The sequence below is a fragment of the Carcharhinus amblyrhynchos genome, chromosome 6, assembly GCF_965287045.1.
Source record: "Carcharhinus amblyrhynchos chromosome 6, sCarAmb.v2.hapA, whole genome shotgun sequence".
Lineage (NCBI taxonomy): Eukaryota > Metazoa > Chordata > Chondrichthyes > Carcharhiniformes > Carcharhinidae > Carcharhinus > Carcharhinus amblyrhynchos.
Genome location: NC_137329.1, coordinates 122,121,049 through 122,146,640, shown reverse-complemented (window position 1 = coordinate 122,146,640; position 25,592 = coordinate 122,121,049). Strand labels below are relative to the sequence as shown.

The window sequence follows — 25,592 nt, the reverse complement described above, 5'->3', positions numbered from 1 at the left end:
CTGGCCCACAAGCAGTGCTGAAAAGTGCCAGTTACCTCGGAGAGCTGACAGCTGCAATCCTGTATTCTGGAACTTCCTCTCACTCTCTGTTGAATCTAAGGTCCTACACTGATCATGTCAACAAGCTGCCCTGTTAACATGTAAATGTTGTCCCATTTGCCTTTTGGGGGAGCGGTTTCTGCATTTTAAAATTTGAAAGGCGAGTAGAATCCCAGAATCCCTGCAGTGTAGAAGGAGGCCATTCGGCCCATTGAGTTTGCACCAACCACAATCCCACCCAGGCCCTCCCTGTTCCCGTAACCCATCATATTTACCCTGCTAATCCCCCTACTTTAGCATGGCCAATCAACCTAACCCGCAGATTTTTGGATTGTGGAGGGAAACCAGAGCACCCGGAGGAAACCCATGCAGACACGGGGAGAACATGCAGACTCTGCACAGACAGTGACCCAAGCTGGGAATTGAACCCAGGTCCCTGGTGCTGTGGGGCAGCAGTGCTAACCACTGTGCCACCGTGACGCCCTTGTTGTTGAATAATGATCTGGAAATATAGCAGTTCCTTGTTCCCGTTTGCTGGATCCAAATCCTCCCTAAGAGCAATGTGGGTGTACCTACACCACATGGACTGCAGAGTTTCAAGAAGGCAGCTCACCACCAACTTCTCAAGGGCAACATGTGCTGGCCCAGTCAGCGACACACACATCCCATGAACAGACAAGGCAGAATAATTATTTTGAACTGAGCTGTCTGTTCTGACATCAGATTGACTGTGAAAGCAGTGAGCACATTGCTGGAATGTTTCCAGAGAAGCAGGTTTTTGATTGGAGAGTAGTAAAGGGATATGGGCCTTGATGAAGGTGGGATGTAAATGATCTGAGTGAATCCTCTGCACATATCAAAACTGCACGGCCAGTTTAACCTTTATCATCAATTCCTGATCCGTGAACACATCCCAGTCCACATGGCAGAGATTCCTAATAGAGCCAATGGAGAAAGTCTACCCTTCCAAGGCCTCTGTACATTCAGAAAGTTTAAAGTACAAAACGTGGAAAGGCAAATCCTATGTTCCTAGTGTTTATTTGAAGAGTTCCCCAGTCATACAAAAACTCAACCTTGGCTGAAGAGACAGACACGTTGCTAAAACTTTTAATTTGCACACATTAGGACAAATGTCATAGCAACCCTATGAAGGAGGCCATTCAGCCCATCAAGTCTGCACCAATCCCTAGGCCCTACTCCCATAAACCCCATATATTTACCCCGCTAATGCCTCTAACCTATGCATCCCGGGACACTAAGGGGCAATTTAGAATGGCCAATGCACTTAACCCACATATCTTTGGGACTGTGGGAGGAAACCAGAGCATCCGGAGGAAACCCACACAGACATCAGGAGAATGTGCAGCTTCCACACAGACAGTGACCCGAGCTGGGAATCGAATCCGAGTCCCTGGGGCTGAGAGACAGCGGTGCTAACCACTGCCACTGTGCTGTCCCCAAATGCAAGAGTACCAAATTTCAAAAATTTATACCACTGGACCGAGTAAGTCATTTGAGTCATAATGTAGCAGCTGGAAGTGATGGACATGCATATACAGGGATCCGTTCTCTGCGTGCAAAAATAATATGTCCCAAACTTTGCACCTTTTTGTGATTTGATTTGATTTATTATTGTCACATGTATTAACATACAGTGAAAAGTATTGTTTCTTGCGTGCAATACAGACAAAACATACTGTTCATAGAGAAGGAAATGAGTGAGCGCGGAATGTAGTGTTACAGTAATAGCTAGTGTGTAGGGAAAGATCAGCCTAATGCAAGGTAGGTCCATTCAAAAGGCTGACAGCAGCAGGGAAGAAGCTGTTCTTGAGTCAGTTTGTATGTGACCTCAGGCTTTTGTATCCTTTTCCTGGTGGAAGAGAGAATGATGTGGGTATGCCGGCGTTGGACTGGCGTAAACACAGTAAAAAGTCTGACAACACCAGGTTTTAGTCCATAAATAGGTTGGACTAAAACCTGGTGTTGTCAGACTTTTTACTGGGAAGAGAGAATGTCCAGGGAATGTGGGGTCCTTAATTTTGCTGACCGCTTTGCCAAGGCAGCGGGAAGTGTGGACAGAGTCAACGGATGGGAGGCTGGTTTGCGTGATTTTTGAATTACCTGCATGCTTGGGGAGTCTATAGTTCCCCAGTATTTCGTCTGAGGCACCACCTGGGCCATTCAATCAGGACCCTTTCCTCCTGTTGCATGTTTTTGTTTAAATCAGTTTGGGATGAAATGACATTTTGAAAGTGTTTTTTTTTTAGACTGCTCATACAATTCAACGCTGAACTCTGAGGCTGCAACTCAGAGTCTGTGCAAAGAGACATATTCTCGCCCATTCACACTGGGTGGAATGGATTGAAATCAGCGTTTTTCGAATCAGCTTAAATTAATTGATTCTGATGTTTGGTTTTTAGGTTATTTTGAGCTGGTGAGTTTGCTGCTGGACCGAGGGGCAGAGCCAATGATCGGGACAATGTGCCGGAACGGTTTCTCCATTACTCCACACGGCGACATGAGTGCGTACAGCCAGGCTGCTGCACACGGACACAGGTAACCGGGGGTCACAGCGCCTCACTGAGGGGGGAACAAGTGGAGTCCAGGGCTGAGGGTGTCACCATTGGGATTGGTTCAGCTTGTTGTATCGTTCAGGGGTTTGCGGGTGAGGTCTCTCCCCGTCATCTCTCTCTCCCTCCCTCGAGCCTGATCTATTTTTTTTTCCCCGTATCCTGCCCGTTTAGGAATGTGTTTCGGAAACTGCTGACACATTCGGAGAAGGAAACCAGGAATGTTTTGTCGCTGGAGGAGATTCTGGCTGAGGGAACGGATCCCACAGGGACCTCCACTCCCACGAGCTCCAATCGCAACAACAAGGCCCGGCTGAACGTCCTGAGGGAAGCCATTTATCACAGTTCTGAACACGGATATGTGGATATCACCATGGACATCAGAGGCTTTGGTTAGTGTGTGTGTGTGTGTCTCCCTCCTGCTCTATCCTTGTCTGTTCCTCTCTCCCTCTTCTCTGTCTCTCACTCTGTATCCCTATTTTCCTGTCTCTCATGCTCTGTCTCAGTCTGCCTGTGTGGGTGTCTCTCTCTCTCTCTCCTTCTCTATCTCTCTGTCTCTCACTCTGTATCCTTAGTTTCCTCTTTCTCATGCGCTGTCTCAGTCTGCCTGTTTGGGTGTCTCTCTTCTCTCTATTCTCTGGTGCTGTGAGGCAGCAGTGTTAAACACTGTGCCACCGTGCTACCCTTATTTTGAGAACTGCTGTTGCTGGTGGGACAGAGTCCTGGTGAGCTGGGCCTTCTAGGTTTTATTTTCACCAAACTGTTTGCAAATGTGGCAGGAAAAGCCAGCAGTGCTGCAGGCAAACTTAACCCACTTTCCCACCCGAGACCATACTTACCAGAAAGTGGCAAAATTCTGCCCAATGTGATTCTCCCTCAGAGCTGTCTTATGTGTTGTCAGGTGAACATACATTTAGAAAAGATGATTTTTTTCCTCACATTTAGAATCATAGAATTCCTGCAGTGCAGAAGGAGGCCATTTGGCCCATCGAGTCTGCACCGACCACAATCCCCATAACCCCATGCATTTACCCTAGCTAATCCCCCTGACACTAGGGTCAATTTAGCATGGCCAATCAACCTGACCTGCACATCTTTGGACTGTGGGAGGGAACCGCAGACGCGGGGCGGAAGTGCAAACTCCACACAGACAGTCATCCAAGGCTGGAATTGAACCCGGGTCCCTGGCGCTAACCACTGTGCCACACTGTCGCCCTAGTGAGAAGTGAACCCCCTTCCCCCCCCAATCCAAGTGGGTTCCAGCTGGCGAAAGGTGGTGTCTGGTCCTCTAATCTGTCCTGTAATATGTTGCGTGTATGTTAACACTGCCTTTGTCTCACAGGCGTTCCGTGGAACCTGCACTCGTGGTTGCTGTCCCTGAACACAGCTTTCGTCCAACACCGGAGACTCATCATCCAGTGCTTACTGAAAGAGTTTGGCACTATCAAGGAGGAAGAGTACAGCGAGCAGCTCCTTCTGCAGGGTCTACCACTCATGTTTCAGATCCTGAGAGCCAGCAAGGTAGTAACATTTTACATTGTGTGTGTGTGTGTGTGAGTCATTCATTCGCAAACCTTACCAAGGCATGCTTTAAACTAATAAAGTACAAACACATTTCCATCACTCCTTTCCCAATTTGACAGTCACAGAGGGAAGTCAGTAAGAGGTACATAGTGAGAGTCTGTGGGAAATAGAAACAAAGAATCTTGTAGCACTGGAGGATGCGTCTGCTCTTCGATAACTGTTAATAGTTCCGCAAGTAAAAACAGCAAACGCTGGGAATGCTCAGCAGGTCTGGCAACATCTGTGATGGGAGTAACAGGATTAACGTTTTGTGTCGAATTGGACTCTCAGAATAAATTAAAACTCAAAATAAAAGCACAAACTTTAATCACACCTGGCTTTCTTTAGGCTGATGCCAGGAGTCTCTTCCAGATCCTGAGTGTGTCCCTGGAGTCTGTGTCCCAGATCCTGTGTCTGTCCAGGGAGGCTGTGTCTGTTCACAAAGCCAGGCCAGCTTGAGCAGTTCCAAGGGCGGGGGAGTTAATTCTGTTCCTTTCTCCACAGATGCTGGCAGACCCGCTGAGCTTTTCCAGCAGTTTTTTTTTGTTTCAAGTTTCCAGCAGCCAGATTATTTTGCTTTCAGTCAGTTCCTCAGATGGATTGGAGTTTGTATGGGAAACACATTAATAAAGACAAAACTATTTAAGACATTTCAACGTGCGGAGGGATTGCTTTCTTTCTAAAAGTGTTCACTTTGAAGAATAAAATATACTCTTAAACAAGAGGTTATTGCAGAAGGTCAGGGGACATGGAGTTGGGGGTAGGGTGTTAGCGTGGATAGAGGATTGGTTGTCAAATAGGAGGCAGAGAGTGGGGGTCAATGGGTGCTATTCGGATTGGCGGTTGGTGACTAGTGGGGTGCCCCAGGGGTCGGTGCTGGGGCCTCAGCTATTTACCATTTATATAGATGATCTGGAGGAGGGAACCGAGTGCAGGGTGTTGAAATTTGCTGATGACACCAAGATTGGGGGAAAGGCAAATTGTGCGGAGGGTGTGGAGAGTCTGCAGAAGGATCTAGATAGGCTGGGCGAATGGGCCAGGAAATGGCAAATGGAATTTAATGTTGGCAAGTGTGAGGTGGTCCACTTTGGTAGGAAGAATGGTAGGAAGGACTATTACTTACGTGGCGAAAAACTGCAGCAGGCGACGGTGCAGAGGGACCTCGGGGTCCTTGTGCATGAGTCGCAAAAACCCAGCTTGCAGGTGCAGCAGGTGGTCAGGAAGGCGAATGGGATGCTGGCCTTCATAGCGAGGGGGATTGAATATAAAAGTAGGGAGGTCTTGCTGCAGCTGTATAGGGCATTGGTGAGGCCGCAGCTGGAGTACTGTGTGCAGTTTTGGGCGCCGCACCTGCGCAAGGATATTTTGGCCCTGGAGGGAGTGCAGAGGAGGTTTACTAGGCTGATACCGGAGTTGAGGGGATTGAGCTATGAGGAGAGGCTGAATAAACTAGGCTTGTACTCGTTAGAGTTTAGAAGAATGAGGGGAGATCTCATTGAGACGTATAAGATGATGAATGGGATGGATAGGATAGAGGTGGAGAGACTCTTCCCGCTCAAAAAAGACAGTAGGACTAGGGGGCACAGCCTCAAGATAAAGGGGAGGCGGTTTAGAACGGAGTTGAGGAGGAACTTCTTCACTCAAAGGGTGGTGAATCTCTGGAATTCTCTGCCCGTTGAAGTGGTGGAGGCTGCCTCGCTAAATATTTTTAAGAAGCGGGTTGATGGGTTCTTGATAAGAGAGGGGATTAAGGGTTATGGGGAGAGGGCGGGAAAGTGGAACTGAGCCACAACAGATCAGCCATGATCTTATTGAATGGCGGGGCAGGCTTGAAGGGCTAGATGGCCTACTCCTGCTCCTATTTCTTATGTTCTTATGTTCTTATGAATGTTTTAAAACTGTGGGTATTGCCAGATCGGGCGCCAGTGCAGGTAGTTGGGTGCGGGGGAGTGGAACCTGCTGTGCATTAGGACATGGGCAGCAGAGTTTGGATCAGCTGAGTATTGAAGAGGCTGGAGGGCTGGGGAGAACAGCAGTGGAGTAGCCAAGCAGAGAGGTAGCAGAGGAATGGATAAGTGATTCAGCGACTGATGAGCTGAGAGAGAGCAGAGACAGGAAATGTTATGGGGCTAGAAGGAGCCAGTTCTGGTGATTGAGTAACTGATATTGTGCTGATGGATTCCTCGTCTTAAAGGTGGGTAGTGGTCGGATTTGAATATCGGGATATTGATGAGTGCATCTTGCAATCGGTCCGAAATGTGCACAGTCTCTCTGCTTTAATCTGTCTCTCCAATTTCAGAATGAAGCAATCAGTCAGCAGTTGGCAGGGATCTTTGTCCAGTGTTACGGCCCCTACCCGATTCCCAAGTTTACAGAAATCAAACGGAAACAGATTTCTCGCCTGGGTATGTGCTCTGAGTTTGCTGTAATTTAACCATGTGTTTTGTGCTGTTGTAATTGAACCCTGTGGAGGGGCAAATACTGGCTCATCAGGCTGGTCGACAGGCAAGGCGAGGCAGTACGATCGGGCCAGAGGTGTAAAATTGGGTGTGCGTCTTGTTTTTGACCTGTTTTGTCCGTGCGCGGAAAGGGGACAAAGCTGATTTCAACATTCATCTGAATCAGGACTCTATCGGCTGGACACACTCTTTACCCGCTCGTCAATCGAAGTCCTCACAGGCGAGCGTCGTATAGCGTCCCCACAAATGGGGACCAGACATGATGGCCTTGTCAGTGGGAACTGAAGCCACTGAAGACCCCCGGGTGGTTGGGGGCAGGGCCCAGCAATGCCCCTTGTGCAATGCCAGCCCGGCATCCTGGTTTGACCACGGGGCACTCTAGCACAGCCTGGGGGGTGGGGGAGGAAGAGAGTGATATGAGATCTCCCAGTTGTGTAAGTATACTGGGAGATGGGGGCACCTGCGCAATGGCTCCCCTAGAGCTTAGCAGCTGGCTTCGCCAGAGAGAGTAGACTCTGCTCTATCCCCAACTGGCGAGAATCGCATCCTGCCTCATTTTTTTTCCTAAGTGCCGTATGATTGAGACTGGGAACCCATCCAAAATATCAGTGCGATTCTCCCCTGTTTTCAGGCTTGATCGGCATTTAGAATTCTTTTGGTAAAGTTGCCCCCATTATGTATTATAATTTAACCATGTGTCATTCAATTCTGTGTTTTGTGCTGTAATTTGATCCTGCGTTTTCAGTTGCTGTGATTTGATCCTGCGTTTTCTGGTGCTGTAATTTAATCCTGCATTTTATGCTGTAACTTAATCTTGCACTTTGCTTGATTCCAGATCCTCACTTTCTGAATAACAAGGAGATGTCTGACGTTACATTTCTAGTGGAAGGGAAACCATTTTATGGTCACAGAGTGTTATTGTTCACTGCCTCACCAAGGTAAACCCCTCGGCTTAAAGCCACGGTGGTGCGAGTGTGCGGGGTGGAAGGATGTTTTATGTGAGTGTGGAACATGAGTACCCAAGGTTTTCGAACATCCATAACAATTGCCCGGACAGTGGGCCAAAGGGCCTCTTTCCTGCTGGAAAACCTCTATGACTCTGTGGCCGCAATTGTCCAGCCCCACCGCCAGTGAGGATGGAAAATTTGGTGCTCAGCCAAATCTCCATTCACTGCAAGGCACCAGAGAATGCTGCTGCTGCTTGGGCTTTGGTTCCCAGTGAGCATGGGATCGGGTTCCTGGTCAGAAGATCCTGCCAGAGGGAATAGCTGGTGAATCTTGTTAGGAGCTGTGTGTGTGTGGGGGTGTGTGTGTGTGTGTGTGGTGCGCGCGTGTTAGCCGCCTTGTCAGTTACTGTCCATGGAACTTATCACTGTATTTAACTCAGTCTTCCCTGTGTCTTTAGGTTTAAGATGCTGCTATCGAGCAGAATGTCCTCAGACAATCCATCCAGTATTTTTATTGAAATTGGCCACATCAAGTACAATATATTTAAGGTAATGAAATCAGCTTTGTAGAGGATAGCAGATAGGGAGCTATTGTCAGACATGGTTCACTTCAGCCTCCTTATGAATGGCAGGGAAGTTAGTATCTTTTGTTCAAGGAACCCCTACAGTGCCAAAGGAGGCCATTTGGCCCACCAACTCTCTGATAGAGCATCTTATCCAGGTCCTACCCCCCGTAGCCGCACATATTTACCCTGCTAATCCCCTGACCCTACACACCTCGGGATACTAAGAGGTAAATTAGGATGGCCAATCAACCTAACCAGCAGGTCTTTTGGACTGTGGGAGGAAACCAGAGGAAACCCATACAGATACGGGGAGAATGTGCAGACTCCACACATACAGTGACCCAAGGTCAGAATTGAACTCGGGTGGTGCTAATCACTGTGCCATCCTCTCACTGTTTTAATGTGTCTTTATTAATACTGCTGCTCCTCCTCTCACAAGTTCCCCATCCTTTCTAATAATCGAATAGCCTGGAATAGTCAGTCCTGAACGTGTCCAGCTTGTACCCAGCTTCCTGTACTGACCATCTCATATCCTTTCCACTGCATCTATGCTTCTCACTCGAGTTTTATTCCTTGTGTTGTGTACATCCCATGCACAATTCCTATTTGAGAAACTATCCCCATCCTGCCCAGATAAGCATGTACAATTCTCTCATCTTTTTACAGTTACCCTGGAGACCAGAGGGCGAACAACATTTACATTTAAGTAACATAATTGAGCCACAGCGAATATTTTAGAATCCTTCGACCAAAGTTTTATTTTGCTGTAATTTTAAGAACATAAGAACATAAGAAATAGGAGCAGGAGTAGGCCATCTGGCCCTTCAAGCCTGCCCCGCCATTCAATAAGATCATGGCTGATCTGTCGTGGCTCAGTTCCACTTTCCCGCCCTCTCCCCATAACCCTTAATCCCCTCTCTTATCAAAAACCCATCAACCCGCTTCTTAAAAATATTTAGCGAGGCAGCCTCCACCACTTCAACGGGCAGAGAATTCCAGAGATTCACCACCCTTTGAGTGAAGAAGTTCCTCCTCAACTCCGTTCTAAACCGCCCCCCCTTTATCTTGAGGCTGTGCCCCCTAGTCCTACTGTCTTTTTTGAGCGGGAAGAGTCTCTCCACCTCTATCCTATCCATCCCATTCATCATCTTATACGTCTCAATGAGATCTCCCCTCATTCTTCTAAACTCTAACGAGTACAAGCCCAGTTTATTCAGCCTCTCCTCACAGCTCAACCCCCTCAACTCCGGTATCAGCCTAGTAAACCTCCTCTGCACTCCCTCCAAGGCCAAAATATCCTTGCGCAGGTGCGGCGCCCAAAACTGCACACAGTACTCCAGCTGCGGCCTCACCAATGCCCTATACAGCTGCAGCAAGACCTCCCTACTTTTATATTCAATCCCCCTCGCTATGAAGGCCAGCATCCCATTCGCCTTCCTGACCACCTGCTGCACCTGCAGGCTGGGTTTTTGCGACTCATGCACAAGGACCCCAAGGTCCCTCTGCACCGTCGCCTGCTGCAGTTTTTCGCCACGTAAGTAATAGTCCTTCCTACCATTCTTCCTACCAAAGTGGACCACCTCACACTTGCCAACATTAAATTCCATTCGCCCAGCCTATCTAGATCCTTCTGCAGACTCTCCACACCCTCCGCACAATTTGCCTTTCCCCCAATCTTGGTGTCATCAGCAAATTTCGACACCCTACACTCGGTTCCCTCCTCCAGATCATCTATATAAATGGTAAATAGCTGAGGCCCCAGCACCGACCCCTGGGGCACCCCACTAGTCACCAACCGCCAATCCGAATAGCACCCATTGACCCCCACTCTCTGCCTCCTATTTGACAACCAATCCTCTATCCACACTAACACCCTACCCCCAACTCCATGTCCTCTGACCTTCTGCAGTAACCTCTTGTGAGGTACCTTATCAAACGCCTATTTTACTTTTATACTACATTTTATTCATTGGATGTTAATTATTTTGTAAAGATACACAAGGAAAGGGCATGACTTAACTAAGTACTTAGAGAACTTATAAAGAGAGACTGCTGAAATGCTGGATGTCTGTAGGTATGGAAGTACAGAAATGTAATGCTGCTTTCTCTACACAAACCTACTATCCAGAAAAGAATTTGTGTCTAGTTTCTCCACCTGACTTAGGATCAGTTTTTCATTTTGTTCCTGCTGTTTGTAATTTCTAAATGATTATCCCTACAGATGGTGATGCAGTATCTTTACTACGGAGGGACGGACAGTCTGCAGATTAGAAACAGCGATATATTGGAGGTGACCTGGAGTTTACACTGATTCAATCCAATTATTCCTTGTTGATAATGGTCCATGAATTCAGGACCTCTTTTAGAAAATAATTCTGATAATTCCCAGTCACTGATCCTCACAAACCCTGGTGTCGCAGGATTTAGAATTGTAGGTCATTCCCCCAGTTAGGAGCCCTGCCCAGAACCACACAGCAGATCAGAAATATCAGCGCAGTTGGTACTGGGCTCCGTGGGCTGGGGTGTCAGGTGTGAAGGAACCTGGGACAGTAGTTTGGATTTCCCCATCTGATGAATTTTGTAAGAATATTTGAACGCTCCTGAATAGAGATGCCTTGCTGAAGTTTTAGGTCTTGCAGTTCTCAGGACAGACAGAAGAAAACCAAATTTCAAACAAGTTATACTGCAGGAGAAAAGGACGCTGATTAGTTCACAAGTCAATAAAAAATATTCCAGTTTGCACTGGGATATCCCCAAGTAAATATCCAGAAATAGCCCAGAGAAATTCCATCCTTTTAACATTTTCATTGTGTTTTCCGATTGGACAGATTCAACAAGAGCTGGGTTTAAGGTGAGGGTGAGGGGAGTTACGGAGGGGAGTTGCTGTGAGGGGTATGGAAAACTGGTAGGATTTGGATTTACTGCTCGCTTTATATCCTGCCCGGTTCCACTCGCCAATGACTACAGTAGGAATAGAATGGCGGGCTGTTAGTGGAGCAGGTGATCTGATCCAATCAGTTTCCAGCTGGGCAGATCCGATTCCAGTGACACCACCCCCGCACCAACCACCTCCCCTCCCCTCCCCTAATGATTTTCCGTCCAGTTTCTGACCACAGTGCCTGCCTGTAGCCCTGCATGTTCCTTTTATGATAGACATGCAGCTTGTCTGTTTCCTACACAGCGCATTTCCCATTGCTGCTGGGCCACAGAGAGAATATTGTTTCCCCTCCTGAAGAAACACCCAGCTACAGGAGATCCAGACTAGCCGACCAGCAGACAGGTTCTGCTGTACTGCCGTCACTCACAGAACCCCATACCTTCAGCCAGTCCCTGAACCAACAGTTCAAACAGCCCTTTCCCCATTCTTCTCCCTAGTCCCCATCTCCCAGATTCCTTCCTCCTGTAGGAGGGTGTAAATATGATGGAGAAAGATACGTCGGGGGCGGGGTGGGGGGATATAAAAGGCCACATTGCTAAAGGCTGCTGTTCACACTTTGAGTAAAGGGTGAATCTGGAGTCACTCTTTCCCTTATTCACGAATCCTCAGTTCCGAAACAGGTTCCCCTTTTCCTTCCTCCAATAACCGTGTAAATCACTTGTTACAAGAATAATTCCCTAATGTTTCCCCAGTCAACCATTAGTACAAACTAAAACACGCATTCATTGTAACAGGATTCCAAAGCTAACACACATGGAGAAGCTCCAACCTCGCATTGAGATCCAGAAGTGTAAAGCTTGCTGTAAATACCGAGCAATGATTTTAAGAAACTACTGACTGGAACAACATTCTTTTGGAGAATAGACAGTCCCCATGACCTATCTAAACCTCAGCCACACGTTGAAACATCTCCCTTTCTCTTTCCTCCCCTTCCCTGCTTTTTCCCTCCCGTCCTTCACCACCCCCTCCTTCTCCCTTCCTTTTTTTTATTAATCCATGGGACATGGGTGTCGCTGGTTGGCCAGGATTTATTACCCATCCCTAGTTGTCTGAGGGCAGTTGAGAGTCAACCACATTGCTGTGGCTCTGGAGTCACATGTAGGCCAGATCAGGTAAGGAGGGCAGATTTCCTTCCCCAAAGGACATTAGTGAACCAGATGGGTTTTTCTAACAATCAACAATGGTTTCATGGTCATCAGTAGATTCTTAATTCCAAATATTTTTTATTGAATTCAAATTCCACCACCTGCCAAGATGAGATTTGAACCCAGAACATTAGCTGAGTTCCTGGATTAATAGTCTAGCAGTAATACCACTAGGCCATTGCTTACCCCCACCCCTTCCCCTCCCAGTTTTGGAAGTTCCAATTGAATCTGCTTCCATTGCCTTTTCAGGCAGCGCCTTCCAGATCACAACATCTCGCCGTGTCACAAAGTCCTCCTCTCCCCTCTGTCCCTTTTGTCAATTTCCTTAAATCAGTGTCTTCTAGTTACTGACTTTCCTGTGAGTGGCAACACTTTCTCCTCTCTTACTCGGTTAGAACCCTTCATGATTTTGAACACCTCAATCAGATCTGCTGTGCTGTAGGAAGAACAGTCACAGCTTCTCCAGTCTCTACACATTGCCTGGAGTCCTTTATCCCTGCTACCATTCCAGTAAACTTTCTCTGCAAGGACTTACAATCCTTCCTAAAGTGTCCAGAACTGACCACAATATTCCATCTGGGTATAACTATAGATTTATAAAATGTTGGTCTAACTCCCTGACATGGATATTCTCTTAATAAAGCCCAGAATCCAGGTTATGCATTTCTAGTGGGGAGAGATTATGAGCACACAGCCCAGATAACTGTGACCCCTTATGTGGGTGCTCCCTGTGGGTGTGGGTGCTCCCTGTGGGTGTGGGTGCTCCCTGTGGGTGTGCGTGCGTGGATGTGTGTGTGCTTGGATGCTCTCTGCTGGGAATGCAGTTAGATCTTACTTTCTCTGTCTTGTTTTATTCACATCTGTTACTGTTTATAATCTGATGCTATTTCCTTCCCAATGTCCAAGTAATGATCAACTCCCTCTGGGTATTTTCCAATCTTGCTGGGGGAGACGTCTCAGTTTATTGATTTGGAATGTAATTCAGCCTTTTGCTATTTCTCTCACTGCTCTCTCTCTCTCTCCTTTTTGTTCCAGTTATTGTCAGCAGCAACATTCTTCCAGCTGGAAGCTCTGCAGCGACACTGTGAGGTTCTCTGTGCAAAAATCATCAGTGTCGACAACTGTGTCGAGATGTATAATCATGCCAAGGTGAGGGAAATTCCAAACCTCGTCTCTCTTTCTACCTCTCTATTCCCCTCTCTCACTCTCTCCCCCTCCCTCTCTTCATCCCTTTCTCCTCCTTCATTCCTTCTCTCTTTCCACTCTACCTCCCTCGCTCCTCCCCTCTCTCAACCCATTCACAGAATCCCTGCAGTGCAGAGGGAGGCCATTTGACCCATCGAATCTGCACCGACCACAATCCCACCCAGGCCCTATTTCCATAACCCCACATATTTACCCTTTTAATCCCCTGAAACTAGAGTCAGTTTACCATGGCCAATCCACCTGCACATCTTTGGGTTGTGGGAGGAAACAGGAGCACTCGGAGGAAGCTCACGGGGAGAATGTGCAAACTCCACACACACAGTGACCCAAACCAGGAACTGAACCCGAGTCCCTGGCGCTGTGAGGCAGCAGTGCTAACCACTGTGCAGCCGTCTCCTTCCCTCTCTTCCTTCCTCTCCACTCCCTTCTCTGTCCCTCTGTCTCGCTCCCCTTCCCTCTCTCCCACCTCTCACCTCTACCTTTTCGCTTTCTATCTTTCCCTTCTCCTGTTCTTCCTCTCTTCTCTTTACCACCCTCTCTCTCTCCATCACCTCTCTCTTCCCCCTCCCCCCACCACCCTTCTCTGGAGATGGTGATGAGTTTGAGTTGGGTATTGTCAGTGTACATGTGAAAAGAGATTTTGTGCTTTAGGAGGGGGTCACTGAGGGGCAGCAAATAGCTGGGACCCAGATGAGGACCCTATTGGCAGGAGAGTTCACCATGTGAGAACAGAAGCCATTCCAGGAGATTCCCTGCCTACAAGGGATAGATCAGAATGGAACTTTAATGGAGGGGTGTTGGAGGAGGTGGTGTGCTGAACTGTTTCAAAGGCTGCAGAGAGGTCAAGAGGAAGGATAGTTTACTCCGGTTACAGTTGCAGAGGATATTATTTGTGACTTTGGTAAGAGTTGTGGCTGAAATCTGTTTGGAGAGAGGTATGGGAAAGATGGGCAGAGATTTCAGAAGTGACAACACACACAGGGTCTTTGCAGAAGAACAGGAAGTTGGGGATGGGCTGATTGTTTGCAAAAACAAGAGATCCCTTATCATTGACCCACTCACTGACTGTATTCTCTTTGCCTCCCTCAGTTTGTTGGAGCTTCTCACCTCTCTTCATTCTGTGAAGGATATTTCCTGAAGAACATGGTCTCTCTAATGGAGAATGAAGCTTTTAAACAGTTACTGTACTCCTCCCCGGAGGAGTCACAGGGACAGGATGTACTGTGCGACTTAGAGACTGCACTGACAGCAAGGATCCAGTCAATACATCTATCAACCTCAAAGGGATCCATCGTGTGATGCAGACACAACCACCTTGATTGGTTTATGACATTATGGATTAAGCTTTGAATCTGATGAAAATATAAATCATTTCTCTCAGAGGTGTGGGGACGAGTGGTGGAGTAGCAACAGGTTCCATTCGGCTCTCTGTGCACTGCTTTCTAACTCTGAACAGTCCCAAGTGTTTCTCATTGTCCCATTCAGCTTCTAGCCACCAGAAGCAACTTTAATCGTCTCCCGGGAAAACAGGCTCGGTGCTGTGGTGAGGAGACTGGATGGTGTCTGGCTATGGAGCAGTGGCTGCCTCCACAGAGCCCTGTTGATGGGCAGTTAGAGGGACGGTGATCAGGATAGTGAGGGAATGTTTGACACTCTGGCAGCTTCTGTGGGTCTGGGATAGCGAGAGAGGGGTGAGTATTCAGTAAGCGTATCGTTTCCCCGGAACCCATCACCCTAAAGTCACCTAGCTCGGCCCCGAGTGGGGAGATTGATGGTAATGTCGCTGGGTTAGTAATCCAGAAGCCCAGGCAAATGCTCTGGGGACACGGGTTCAAATCCCACCACGGCATCTGGTGGAATTTGAATTCAATTAATTAATAAATCTGGAATATATAACCAGACTCAGTAATGGCGACCAAGAAACCATCAATTATAGTTATAACTATCAAACAAACTCATCTTGTTCACTCATGTTCTTTAGGGAAGGAAATCTGCTGTCCTTACCCAGTCTGGCCTACATGTGACTCCATGTGACAGCAAAGTGGTTGACTCTAAACTACCTTTCAAGGGCAACTAGGGGTAGGCAATAAATGCTGGCAGCCAGCAACGCCCATGTCCCCAAATGAATAAAAAAAACTCACAAAACTATCATCAGTTGTAAAAAAAAACCCATCTGGTTCACTCATGTCCTTTTAGGGAAGGAAATCTGCCATCCTTACCCGGTCTGGCCTACATGTTACTCCAGAACCACAGCAATGTGGTTGATTCTCAGCTGCCCTCTGAAATGGCTGACTGAGACTGAGTTCAAGGGCAATTGGGGATGGGCAATAAATCCCATGAAAGGATAAAGAAAAAAGCCATACCCTCAGTTCTTGATTCAAAGCGCCCTGGAGTTGGGCTGTTGAACTGATATTTGCGGATTTATTGACTTACTTGGGTTATTCCGCCTCGAGAGTGGAGAGGCCCCAACAACTTTACCCGGACTCGAGACACCTTCTGTAAATCCAGCAGATGGAGCCAGTGACTGGATCTGGTAATAGAACGGGATTGGAGCTCCAGGATCTGTATAATAAAAACACATTGATATATATTGCTTTAATATTCCCTATATAACAATTTGTGATGTTACTAAATTATTTTAGCTGCGACCAGACTGCAGGAGTTTGAAAGTGGACAATTGTAAAGACAGTGGAGAGGGCGAGATGCAGAGAGACATCAAACAACAGTTATTTGTAAACTCTGTGACTTAACATCACCTTGTTTCACTCTCTGATGTTCCAAACAAGACGTCTCATCCCCAGCTTTGATGATTATTTATTTGTTCATACTGCAGCAACCAGCAATGCCCAGGAAATGAGAATATTTTAATGGATTTTAAATTATGGATTGTATTTTAGATTAGCAAAGTGTATGTTTTTCTATAAAAATGGTTTAAAATGCTCACTAAGTTTCAGCTAAACCTGTTGTGAATAATGTGCAAGTCACCTGACGGAATGGAATGGACAATTTCGGTATCACACAGCCCAGGGAGAGAGACTCTGGGAGAGAGGCTGGGTCTGAGATAGAGGGCTGCCTCTCTGCAAACAGGGGTCACTGTATAGTGATCAGGAGCAGGAACCCTGGCTGATACGCCCTCTCTAACCCAGGGGTCACTGGACAGCAAGCAGGAGCAAGAACCCTGGCTGATTTCATGTCTCTCCAACACAGGATCTCTGGACAGTGATCAGGAGCAAGAAACCTGGCTGATTTTCCCTCTCTCTCTAACCCAGGGATCACTGTACAGTGATCAGGAGCAGGCGCCCTGGCTGATTGCCCCTCTCCCTAACCCAGGGATCATTGTACAGTGATTAGGAGCAAGAATCCTGGCTGATTCCCCTCTTTCTAACCCAAGGGTCACTGTACAGTGATCAGGAACCAGATCAAGGACAGAGAATAAAAGTCAGATGGCCTGGAGGGGGAGTGGGGTTTGCACTACCCTGCATCTATGGGATATTTTTAAAAAAGGATTTAAGATGGAGGAGAAAGGTCACAATCTAAAGTTTGTAAACTCAACGTTGATTCCCGAGGACTGTAATGTGCCCAACTGGAAGATGAGATGCTGCCTTTGCAGTTTGCTTTGGGCTTGACTGGAACATTGCAACAGGCCAAGGATGGACATGTGGACCTGAGAACAAGATGTTGGGTTAAAATGGCCAGCGACAGGGAGGTTGGGGGTCATGCTTCTGGACCAAGCAAAGGAATTCTGCAAAGCAGTCATCAAGTTTACGTTTATTTAAGTCTCCAGAAATGTAAAGGAGACCAGATTGGGAGTAGTAAATACAATAGACCAAATTGAAGGACGTGCAAGTGGAACTTCGGTTCACCTGAAAGGTGTGTTTGGGATCTTGAATTGTGAGGAGGGGGGAGGTATAGGAACAGGTTGTAGCACCTTCTGTAATTGCAAAGGGAAGATGCCATGGGAAGGGGATAGGGAGCTGGGTGTGATGGAGGAATAGACCAGGATGTCATGGAGAAGTCCCTGTGAAATGCTGACGGTGGAATGAGCATGATGGTGGCATCATGTTGGAATTGGTGGAAATGGCAATGGATGATCCTTTGAATGTGGAGGCTTGTAGGGTAGGAAGTGAGGATAATCATAGAAACCCTACAGTGCAGAAGGAGGCCATTTGGCCCATTGAATCTGCACCGACCACAATCCCACCCAGCCCTACCCCCATATCTCTACATATTTACTCGCTAATCCCTCTAACCTACGCCTCTCAGGACACTAAGGGGCAATTTTAGCATGGCCAATCAACCTAACCCGCACATCTTTGGACTGTGGGAGGAAACTGGCGCACCAGAGGAAACCCACACAGGCACGAAAGAGAATGTGCAACTCCACACAGACAGTGACCCAAGCCGGGAATCGAACCCAGATTCCTGGAGCTGTGGATCAGCAGTGCTAACCACTGTGCTACCGTGCCACCTGCACCTTATCCTGATTCTGGGAGGGAGGGAGGGGAAGAGGCGAGGACAGCGGATTCGGATCCCTTGCTGATTTCCCACTTTCAAATTAATTTTTAGCTTTAACTCGAGTTACCATCACCTGGATGCACTAATCCTCTATAATCAGGACTGGGACTGTTTTACTGTCAATAGGGAATGTAACTGAATTTGAAGAAAATATCCTTAACTTTCAGCCAAGAGGGGGTTTTCAGAGATGCATAATTGATCAGAATTCCCAATTAGGAATGGGCCAAAGCTCCATTTTGTCATTTCTATTCACTTCCCATGATCCAGGGAAAAATTCAGATTCTTTTAGATTCTGGAATGGACTGAAGTGGGCTGAGTGGCCTCTCTGTGCCATCATGACTCTACGGAGTTACTCCATTATTTGTATAATTACAGCATTAACTTCTCAACAGATTATGTAGCAACCGAGCAAAGGTTCCTTACGTAGTAGCTCAGTTGGTAACATGCTCGTCTCTGAGACAGGTTGTGGTTTCGAACCTGACTTGCAGTTTCTGAGCATGGAATTGAGGCGGACATGCCAGTGCAGTACCGGGGGGTGCTGCACTGTCAGGGGTGCTACTTTGTTGATGAGATATTAAACTGAGGCCCCATCATATATCAGAGGTGAAAGGTGAAAGATGAGACAGAGGTCCAGGTGAATGACTGCTGAAGATGCAGTACTGACCAGGCTTTGTTAAATCTTACATGGCAAATGGACTCTGGCGCTTCTGTTTATACATCTTTTTCTAAGACCATTGGTTTAGAAGTACCTCGGATGCTGGTCATGAGAAGATCTTGTACATTGATCTGTTGCGGTACTGTGCTTTATGTACAGTAGTTGCTAGATAAAATGGGAAAACTAAAAAAAACGTGGTGTTTCATCTGTTGCTTCTGTCCTTCTAAGTGGTAGAGGGAGTAGCTGTCAAAGAAGCCATTGGCAAGTTGCCACAGTGCATCTCAAAGACAGCACCTTCCAAACCCACGGTCTCTAACATCGAGAAGGACAGAAGCAGCAGACACATGGGAACACCACCACCTGGAAGTTCGCCTCCGAGTCACTCATTATCCTAACTTGGAAATATATCAATATTCCCTCACTGTCATTAGGTCAAAATCCTGGAATTCCCTCCCTAAAGCACTGTGGGCGTACCCACAGCACACGGACAGCAGCAGTTTATGAGTGTGGCTGATCATTACCTTCTCAAGGGCAGTTAAGAATGGAAAAAAATGTTGGCCTAACTAGGGACACCCATATCCCAGGAACAAATTTTTAAAAATGTTGTGACTGTGTAATGGTGGTGGAGAGTAAATGTTTGTGGATGGGATGCCAATCAAACAGACACCCCATCGATGGTGTCGAGCTTCTTGAGTGTTTGATTTGGTTTATTATTGTCACATGTATTTACAGTGAAAAGTATTGTGCTATACATAAAACATACTGTTCATAGAGAAGGAAAGGAGACAGTGCAGTATATAGTGTTACAGTCATAGCTAGGGTGCAGAGAAAATGCAAGCTACGTCTGTTCAAAAGTCGAACAGCAGCAGGGAAGAAGCTGTTCTTGAGTCGGTCGGTACGTGACCTCATACTTTTGTATTTTTTTCCCAATGGAAAAGGGTGGAAGAGAGAATGTTCCGGGGTGCATGGGGTCCTTAATTGTGTTGTTGGAGCTGCAGTTATCCAGGCAAGTGGAGAACATTCCATTCACACTCCTGACTTGTGCCTTGTAGATGGTAGACAGGGCTTTGGGGAGTCAGAAGGTGAGTTACTCACCGCAGAACTCCCAGCCTCTGACTTGCTCTGGTAGCAGTAGTATTTATATGACGTGTCCAGTTGACATTCTGGTCAATGGTAACCCCCTGCCCCGGATGTTGATAGTGGTGATGATTCAGTGATGGTGATGCCATTGAATGTCATGGGGTGAGTCTCTCTTGTTGAAGCTGGTCATTGCCTGGCACTTGTGTGGCACAAATGTTACTTGCCACTTGTCATCCCAAGCCTGGATATTGTTCAGGTCTTGCTGCATTTGAACATGGACTGCTTCAGTATCTGAGGAGTCGTGAATGGTGCTGAACATTGTGCAGTCAGCAGCGAACATCCCCCACTTCTGATCTTATGCTGGAGGCAAGGTCATTGATGAAGCAACTGGGTCTAGGACACTGCCCTGAGGAACTTCTTCACTTCACCTCTTACCCCAATCTGGGTGACAGGGAGTCAGAGCCTCTCCTAGTCACTGGACATTAGGCAGGATATGCCCAGGATGGGGTATCAGTCCATCACAGGGTACACACGCTATCATGGCCAATCCACCTGACCAGCACGCCTTTGGACTGTGGGAGGAAACTGGAGCTTCCAAAGGAAACTCACATAGACACAGGAAAATGTGCAAACTCCACACAATGACCTGAAGCTGGAATTGAACCCAGGACCCTGGAGCTGTGAGGCAGCAGTGCTAACCACAGTGCCACCATGCTGCCCTTACTGAGGAACTCCTTCAGACAGTTAACCTCCAACAACCACAACCATCATCCTTTGTGCTAGATGTGACTCAAAGAAACAGTGTTTTCCAGTTGATTCCCATTGAATTGATTTGCTAGGGCTCCTTGATGCCACTCTTTGTCAAATGCTGTCTTGATGTCAAAGACAGGCACTCTCAGCTTACCTCTGCTCAGCTCTTTTGTCCATGTTTGAACCAAGGCGTTAATGAGGTCACGAGCTGAGCAAGTTATTGCTAAGTAAGTGCCACTTGATAGCAAAATCAATGGTGCTATCAATCCAAAGCATTGGTGAGCGGATTATTGCCGTGTGTATGTTATCAAAGTCTTTTGTGATAGACTTAGATCAGAATCCTATTGTCCCAGTCTTGAACAAACTTCCCTGCTGTCTGACTTCCCCATTGATCTTGTTGCTTCAAGTCCAGTGAGTAGCTCCTCACGTCAAAGTTTACAGTTTATTTATTACTGTCACAAGTAGGCTTACATTAACACTGCAATGAAGTTACTGTGAGAATCCCCTAGTCGCTACACTCCGGCGCCTGTTCAGGTCAATGCACCTAACCAGCAGGTCTAACAGCAGCAGGGAAGAAGCTGTTCTTGAGTCGGTCGGTACGTGACCTCATACTTTTGTATTTTTTTCCCAATGTAAAAGGGTGGAAGAGAGAATGGTCCTTAATTGTGTTGTTGGAGCTAAAGTTATCCAGGCAAGCGGAGAATATTCCATTCACACTCCTGACTTGTGCCTTGTAGATGGTAGTCAGGGCTTTGGGGAGTCCTTTCAGACTGCAGGAGGAAACCAGAGCACCTGGAGGAAACCCATGCAGCCATGGCGAGAATGTGCAGACTCAATGAACCCTTTCTTAGATGTAATGACCAACAGGAATTTCTATTTGTACAGCATTTCTTACACAGAAGAATGTTGCTTCACAGGAGCCACACAAAGAAATATTGGGTCAGATGAGGCAGAAGCCTAGTGAAAAGGTAGGTTTTAGGGAGCATCTTAAAGGAGAAAAAAGAGGTGGAAGGATGTAGGGGGAAAATTACATATGAATATGGAGGAGTAGGCCATTCAGCCCCTCAAACCTGCTCCATCATTTAATAAGATTGTGGCTGATCTGATGGTAACCTTAAATCTGTATCTCACCTAGCCCCAATAACTCCTTTGCTTACCAAGAATCAAGAGTTTAGGGTTGAAGCAGCTGAATACAAAGCCACCACTGAGAAAGATTAAAATCTGGACTGCTGAAGAAGCCAGAATTGAAGCAGTGCTGATCTCAGGAGGCAGTAAGGCTGAAGGCGGGTACAGAGATAGAAAGGGAAAAGGCCATGGAGGGGTTTGAAAACAAGTACGAGATTGACAGGAGAGCTATTCAGAGGGGTGGTTACAACACAACAGGAGGCCATTCAGCCCATCGAGTCCATGTAGTGATTCAGCCAAACTTGGGTTTCCCATCTCCAACATGCTGTATTGTACCTGCAGCTTACAGGGAGGCAGTTTTCACTCGGGGCCTACACCCTGGTCTGGATAAGGCGCGGGGTTTGAATACCCCGCTGGTTAATTCAGATCCTCAATCAGGGAGCTCGTACTCCACAAAGCGCACGGTGATGCCCGGCGGCCATTGTGATTGTCGTAACACACAGACATGACTATATCCACTGATGGCGGGCCTGGTTCCGTGCTGTAAGACACTCTCAGCCCGGGGGAAGAGAATCCCGGGCTTCCTGAAGGAAAATCCTTTCCCGCTGATCTCCATCTGGAAGGTGGAAGCGGATCTGCCCGGGTTTGTACTCGCCCCTGACGGCAACATTCTCTCAGTGTCTCCGCTTAATCAGAGGGCCCGCGCCGCTCAGCACGGCTCGAAAGGCCACCGAGCGGCTCTGCCGCCAGAACCGCGCTGAGAGAGATTACTCACTCGGGATAAACATCACTCCCACAGCGCGGCCCCAAACACACAACCGCACAGGCCTCAAGCCGGGGGCGGAGCCTGGTATTGGGGGCGGGGGCATTGTTCCGGGGGCGGGGCCCAGGGCAGGGTATATTCCGGACGGGCGGAGCCTGGCTCTGGGGGCGGGGCCCGGAGCTGAGGAGGGGGAATGTACTGGGAGGCGGGGTCAGAGCCAGGGGCGGGGCCTACGCCGGACGGGAGCAAGGGGCGGAGCGAGGGCGGGATTGTCCAAGAGGGAAGCTGGAGTTGGAGGCGGGGCCTGAACCAGGGGCGGGAGGATCGAATGGAGGCAGTGGCGGGGGCGGGACTATGGAAATGAGGGGGTGGGGCTCCTGCCGGATGTGACTCACGGGAAGCAGCGCGTGGTCCTGCAGCGCGGCCTGGGATTCCGGACTGTTTCTCGGATTCTCCTCAGCGTCTGTCCCCGGCACCATGAGCAGCATGAGGACCTGTGTCAGCTGGGTACCCCGCGGGGTTGCCCGGGAAACACCAGAAAAGGTCAGGGGGCACGGGGTCAGAGGGTCAGAGTCAGTGCTAAGGGAGTGTCACACTGTCAGAGGGTCAGTGCTGAGGGAGCGCCGCACTGTCAGAGGGTCAGTGCTGAGGGAGCGCCGCACTGTCAGAGGGTCAGTGCTGAGGGAGCGCCGCACTGTCAGAGGGTCAGTGCTGAGGGAGTGCCGCATTGTCAGAGGGTCAGTGCTGAGGGAGTGCCGCACTGTCAGAGGGTCAGTGCTGAGGGAGCGCCGCACTGTCACAGGGTCAGTGCTGAGGGAGTGCCGCACTGTCAGAGGGTCAGCGCTGAGGGAGTGCCGCGCTGTCAGAGGGTCAGTGCTGAGGGAGCGCCGCGCTGTCAGAGGGTCAGTGCTGAGGGAGCGCCGCACTGTCACAGGGTCAGTGCTGAGGGAGTGCCGCACTGTCAGAGGGTCAGTGCTGAGGGAGTGCCGCACTGTCAGAGGGTCAGTGCTGAGGGAGCGCCGCACTGTCAGAGGGTCAGTGCTGAGGGAGCGCCGCACTGTCAGAGGGTCAGTGCTGAGGGAGCGCCGCACTGTCAGAGGGTCAGTGCTGAGGGAGCGCCGCACTGTCAGAGGGTCAGTGCTGAGGGAGCGCCGCACTGTCAGAGGGTCAGTGCTGAGGGAGCGCCGCACTGTCAGAGGGTCAGTGCTGAGGGAGCGCCGCACTGTCAGAGGGTCAGTGCTGAGGGAGCGCCGCACTGTCAGAGGGTCAGTGCTGAGGGAGCGCCGCACTGTCAGAGGGTCAGTGCTGAGGGAGCGCCGCACTGTCAGAGGGTCAGTGCTGAGGGAGCGCCGCACTGTCAGAGGGTCAGTGCTGAGGGAGCGCCGCACTGTCAGAGGGTCAGTGCTGAGGGAGTGCCGCACTGTCAGAGGGTCAGTGCTGAGGGAGTGCCGCACTGTCAGACGGTCAGTGCTGAGGGAGTGCCGCACTGTCAGAGGGTCAGCGCTGAGGGAGTGCCGCACTGTCAGAGGGTCAGTGCTGAGGGAGCGCCGCACTGTCAGAGGGTCAGTGCTGAGGGAGTGCCGCACTGTCAGAGGGTCAGTGCTGAGGGAGCGCCGCACTGTCAGGGGGTCAGTGCTGAGGGAGCGCCGCACTGTCAGAGGGTCAGTGCTGAGGGAGTGCCGCACTGTCAGAGGGTCAGTGCTGAGGGAGTGCCGCCCTGTCAGAGGGTCAGTGCTGAGGGAGCGCCGCACTGTCAGAGGGTCAGTGCTGGGGGAGCGCCGCCCTGTCAGAGGGTCAGTGCTGAGGGAGCGCCGCACTGTCAGAGGGTCAGTGCTAAGGGAGCGCCGCCCTGTCAGAGGGTCAGTGCTGAGGGAGTGCCGCCCTGTCAGAGGGTCAGTGCTGAGGGAGCGCCGCACTGTCAGAGGGTCAGTGCTAAGGGAGCGCCGCCCTGTCAGAGGGTCAGTGCTGCCACACAGTGGGTGCTGAGTAATCAGTGATGCTGACAGGATCAGTGGCTCAGAAGATCCAGGATCTGCTGTTAGTCAATGAATATTCCACGTCCTAGTGGGCGTTCTGAAACGATCAGGTGTAATATCCACCACAGCCAAAGTATTATAGAGTCATAGCCCTGTCAGTTCGTGCTAAACACCCAGCAACAATTAAGAAAATGTCCATGGAAAAATTCCCAGGAAGGTGTCAGCCTATCTTGGGAATTATTGGAGACTGTCAGTCAATACTGCTCAGCAAGTACTTGGTTCCGGTTTACTGGCCAGTTTTGACTGAGGGGATCCTTGCAAATGTCTGATTGTCTGGGTGCTCTATAATCAAGTTGATTGGCAAAGTTCCTTTTGAAGTAGTGATAATTGTTGCAAATTTTCTTTTCTAGGTGACTCTGTCTAAGGAGGAGTTGGAGCAATTAATCCTCAATACAAGGGAAGAATTTGAGTAAGTCATACTGCTTCCCTTTCTTTTCCTGATTAAATTTTTCCTTCATCAAAAGATAAGCAGGAAGTGGTGATTCGCTATCTGCTTTTTGGGTGTGGTGGCAAAGTGATAGAAAGCAGGGGAACGAGCAAGGCCTTTGACCGATTAAACGCACTAAATGCCATGAGTTTGTTTCCAGTGATCAGGAGGAGGAACAGGCAGCGGACACGAATGAGGAGGAGCAGATGGATGGAGTAGGCGATTCTGCCTTGAGTGATCCCAAAACACAGGAGGAGGCAGAAGAGGAGGAAGATAACGACAGCCTGGCGGAATATGACCTGGAAAAATATGATGAGGAAGAAGGTGAGTGTGGGGGGAGGATGGTTCAGGATGTGACGCTGCTGGCACCCTGTCCAGTTCTCGAGCTGCAACCTATCATTTCAACCCTTAAATTGATCCAATCAAATTGCAGTGCCCATTTGAGTAAAATAAAGTTTGTTAGTGTCACAAGGCTCACATTAACACTGCAGTGAAGTTACTGTGAAAATCCCCTAGTTGACGCACACTGGCGCCTATTCAGGTACACTGAGGGAGAGTTTAAAGCATGGCCAATGCACCTAGCCAGCACACCTTTCGGACTGTGGGAGGAAACTGGAGCACCTGGAGGAAACCCATGCGGACAGGGGAGAATGTGCAGACTCCACACAGACAATAACTCAAGCTGGGAATCAAACCGCTATTCATGTCTTAAAGGTGCAGACGATGTGAGCTCACATTGTATGTAACAGCATGTATAAGACTCTGGTTAAGCCACATTTGGAGTATTGTGCACAATTCTGGTCGCCAC

At 48.7% G+C, this 25,592-nt stretch overlaps 2 protein-coding genes across 2 annotated transcripts in view; both read left to right on the top strand.

Annotated features, from left to right (window-relative positions):
* Nucleotides 1-16,376, top strand: part of btbd11b (BTB (POZ) domain containing 11b) — a 113,654-nt gene extending 97,278 nt beyond the window's left edge. The window contains exons 9-17 of the mRNA XM_080191357.1: nt 2,460-2,595; nt 2,784-3,001; nt 3,952-4,130; nt 6,472-6,577; nt 7,467-7,569; nt 8,037-8,127; nt 10,366-10,434; nt 13,263-13,376; nt 14,523-16,376. Coding sequence (XP_080047483.1) covers nt 2,460-2,595; nt 2,784-3,001; nt 3,952-4,130; nt 6,472-6,577; nt 7,467-7,569; nt 8,037-8,127; nt 10,366-10,434; nt 13,263-13,376; nt 14,523-14,732 — 1,226 coding nt within the window. The 3' untranslated portion in view covers nt 14,733-16,376. The remainder of the gene's footprint in view (nt 1-2,459; nt 2,596-2,783; nt 3,002-3,951; nt 4,131-6,471; nt 6,578-7,466; nt 7,570-8,036; nt 8,128-10,365; nt 10,435-13,262; nt 13,377-14,522) is intronic.
* A 6,328-nt stretch (nt 16,377-22,704) lies between these two features.
* Nucleotides 22,705-25,592, top strand: part of pwp1 (PWP1 homolog, endonuclein) — a 39,380-nt gene continuing 36,492 nt past the window's right edge. Inside the window, exons 1-3 of the mRNA XM_080191356.1 lie at nt 22,705-22,864; nt 24,708-24,766; nt 24,945-25,108. Coding sequence (XP_080047482.1) covers nt 22,799-22,864; nt 24,708-24,766; nt 24,945-25,108 — 289 coding nt within the window. The 5' untranslated portion in view covers nt 22,705-22,798. The remainder of the gene's footprint in view (nt 22,865-24,707; nt 24,767-24,944; nt 25,109-25,592) is intronic.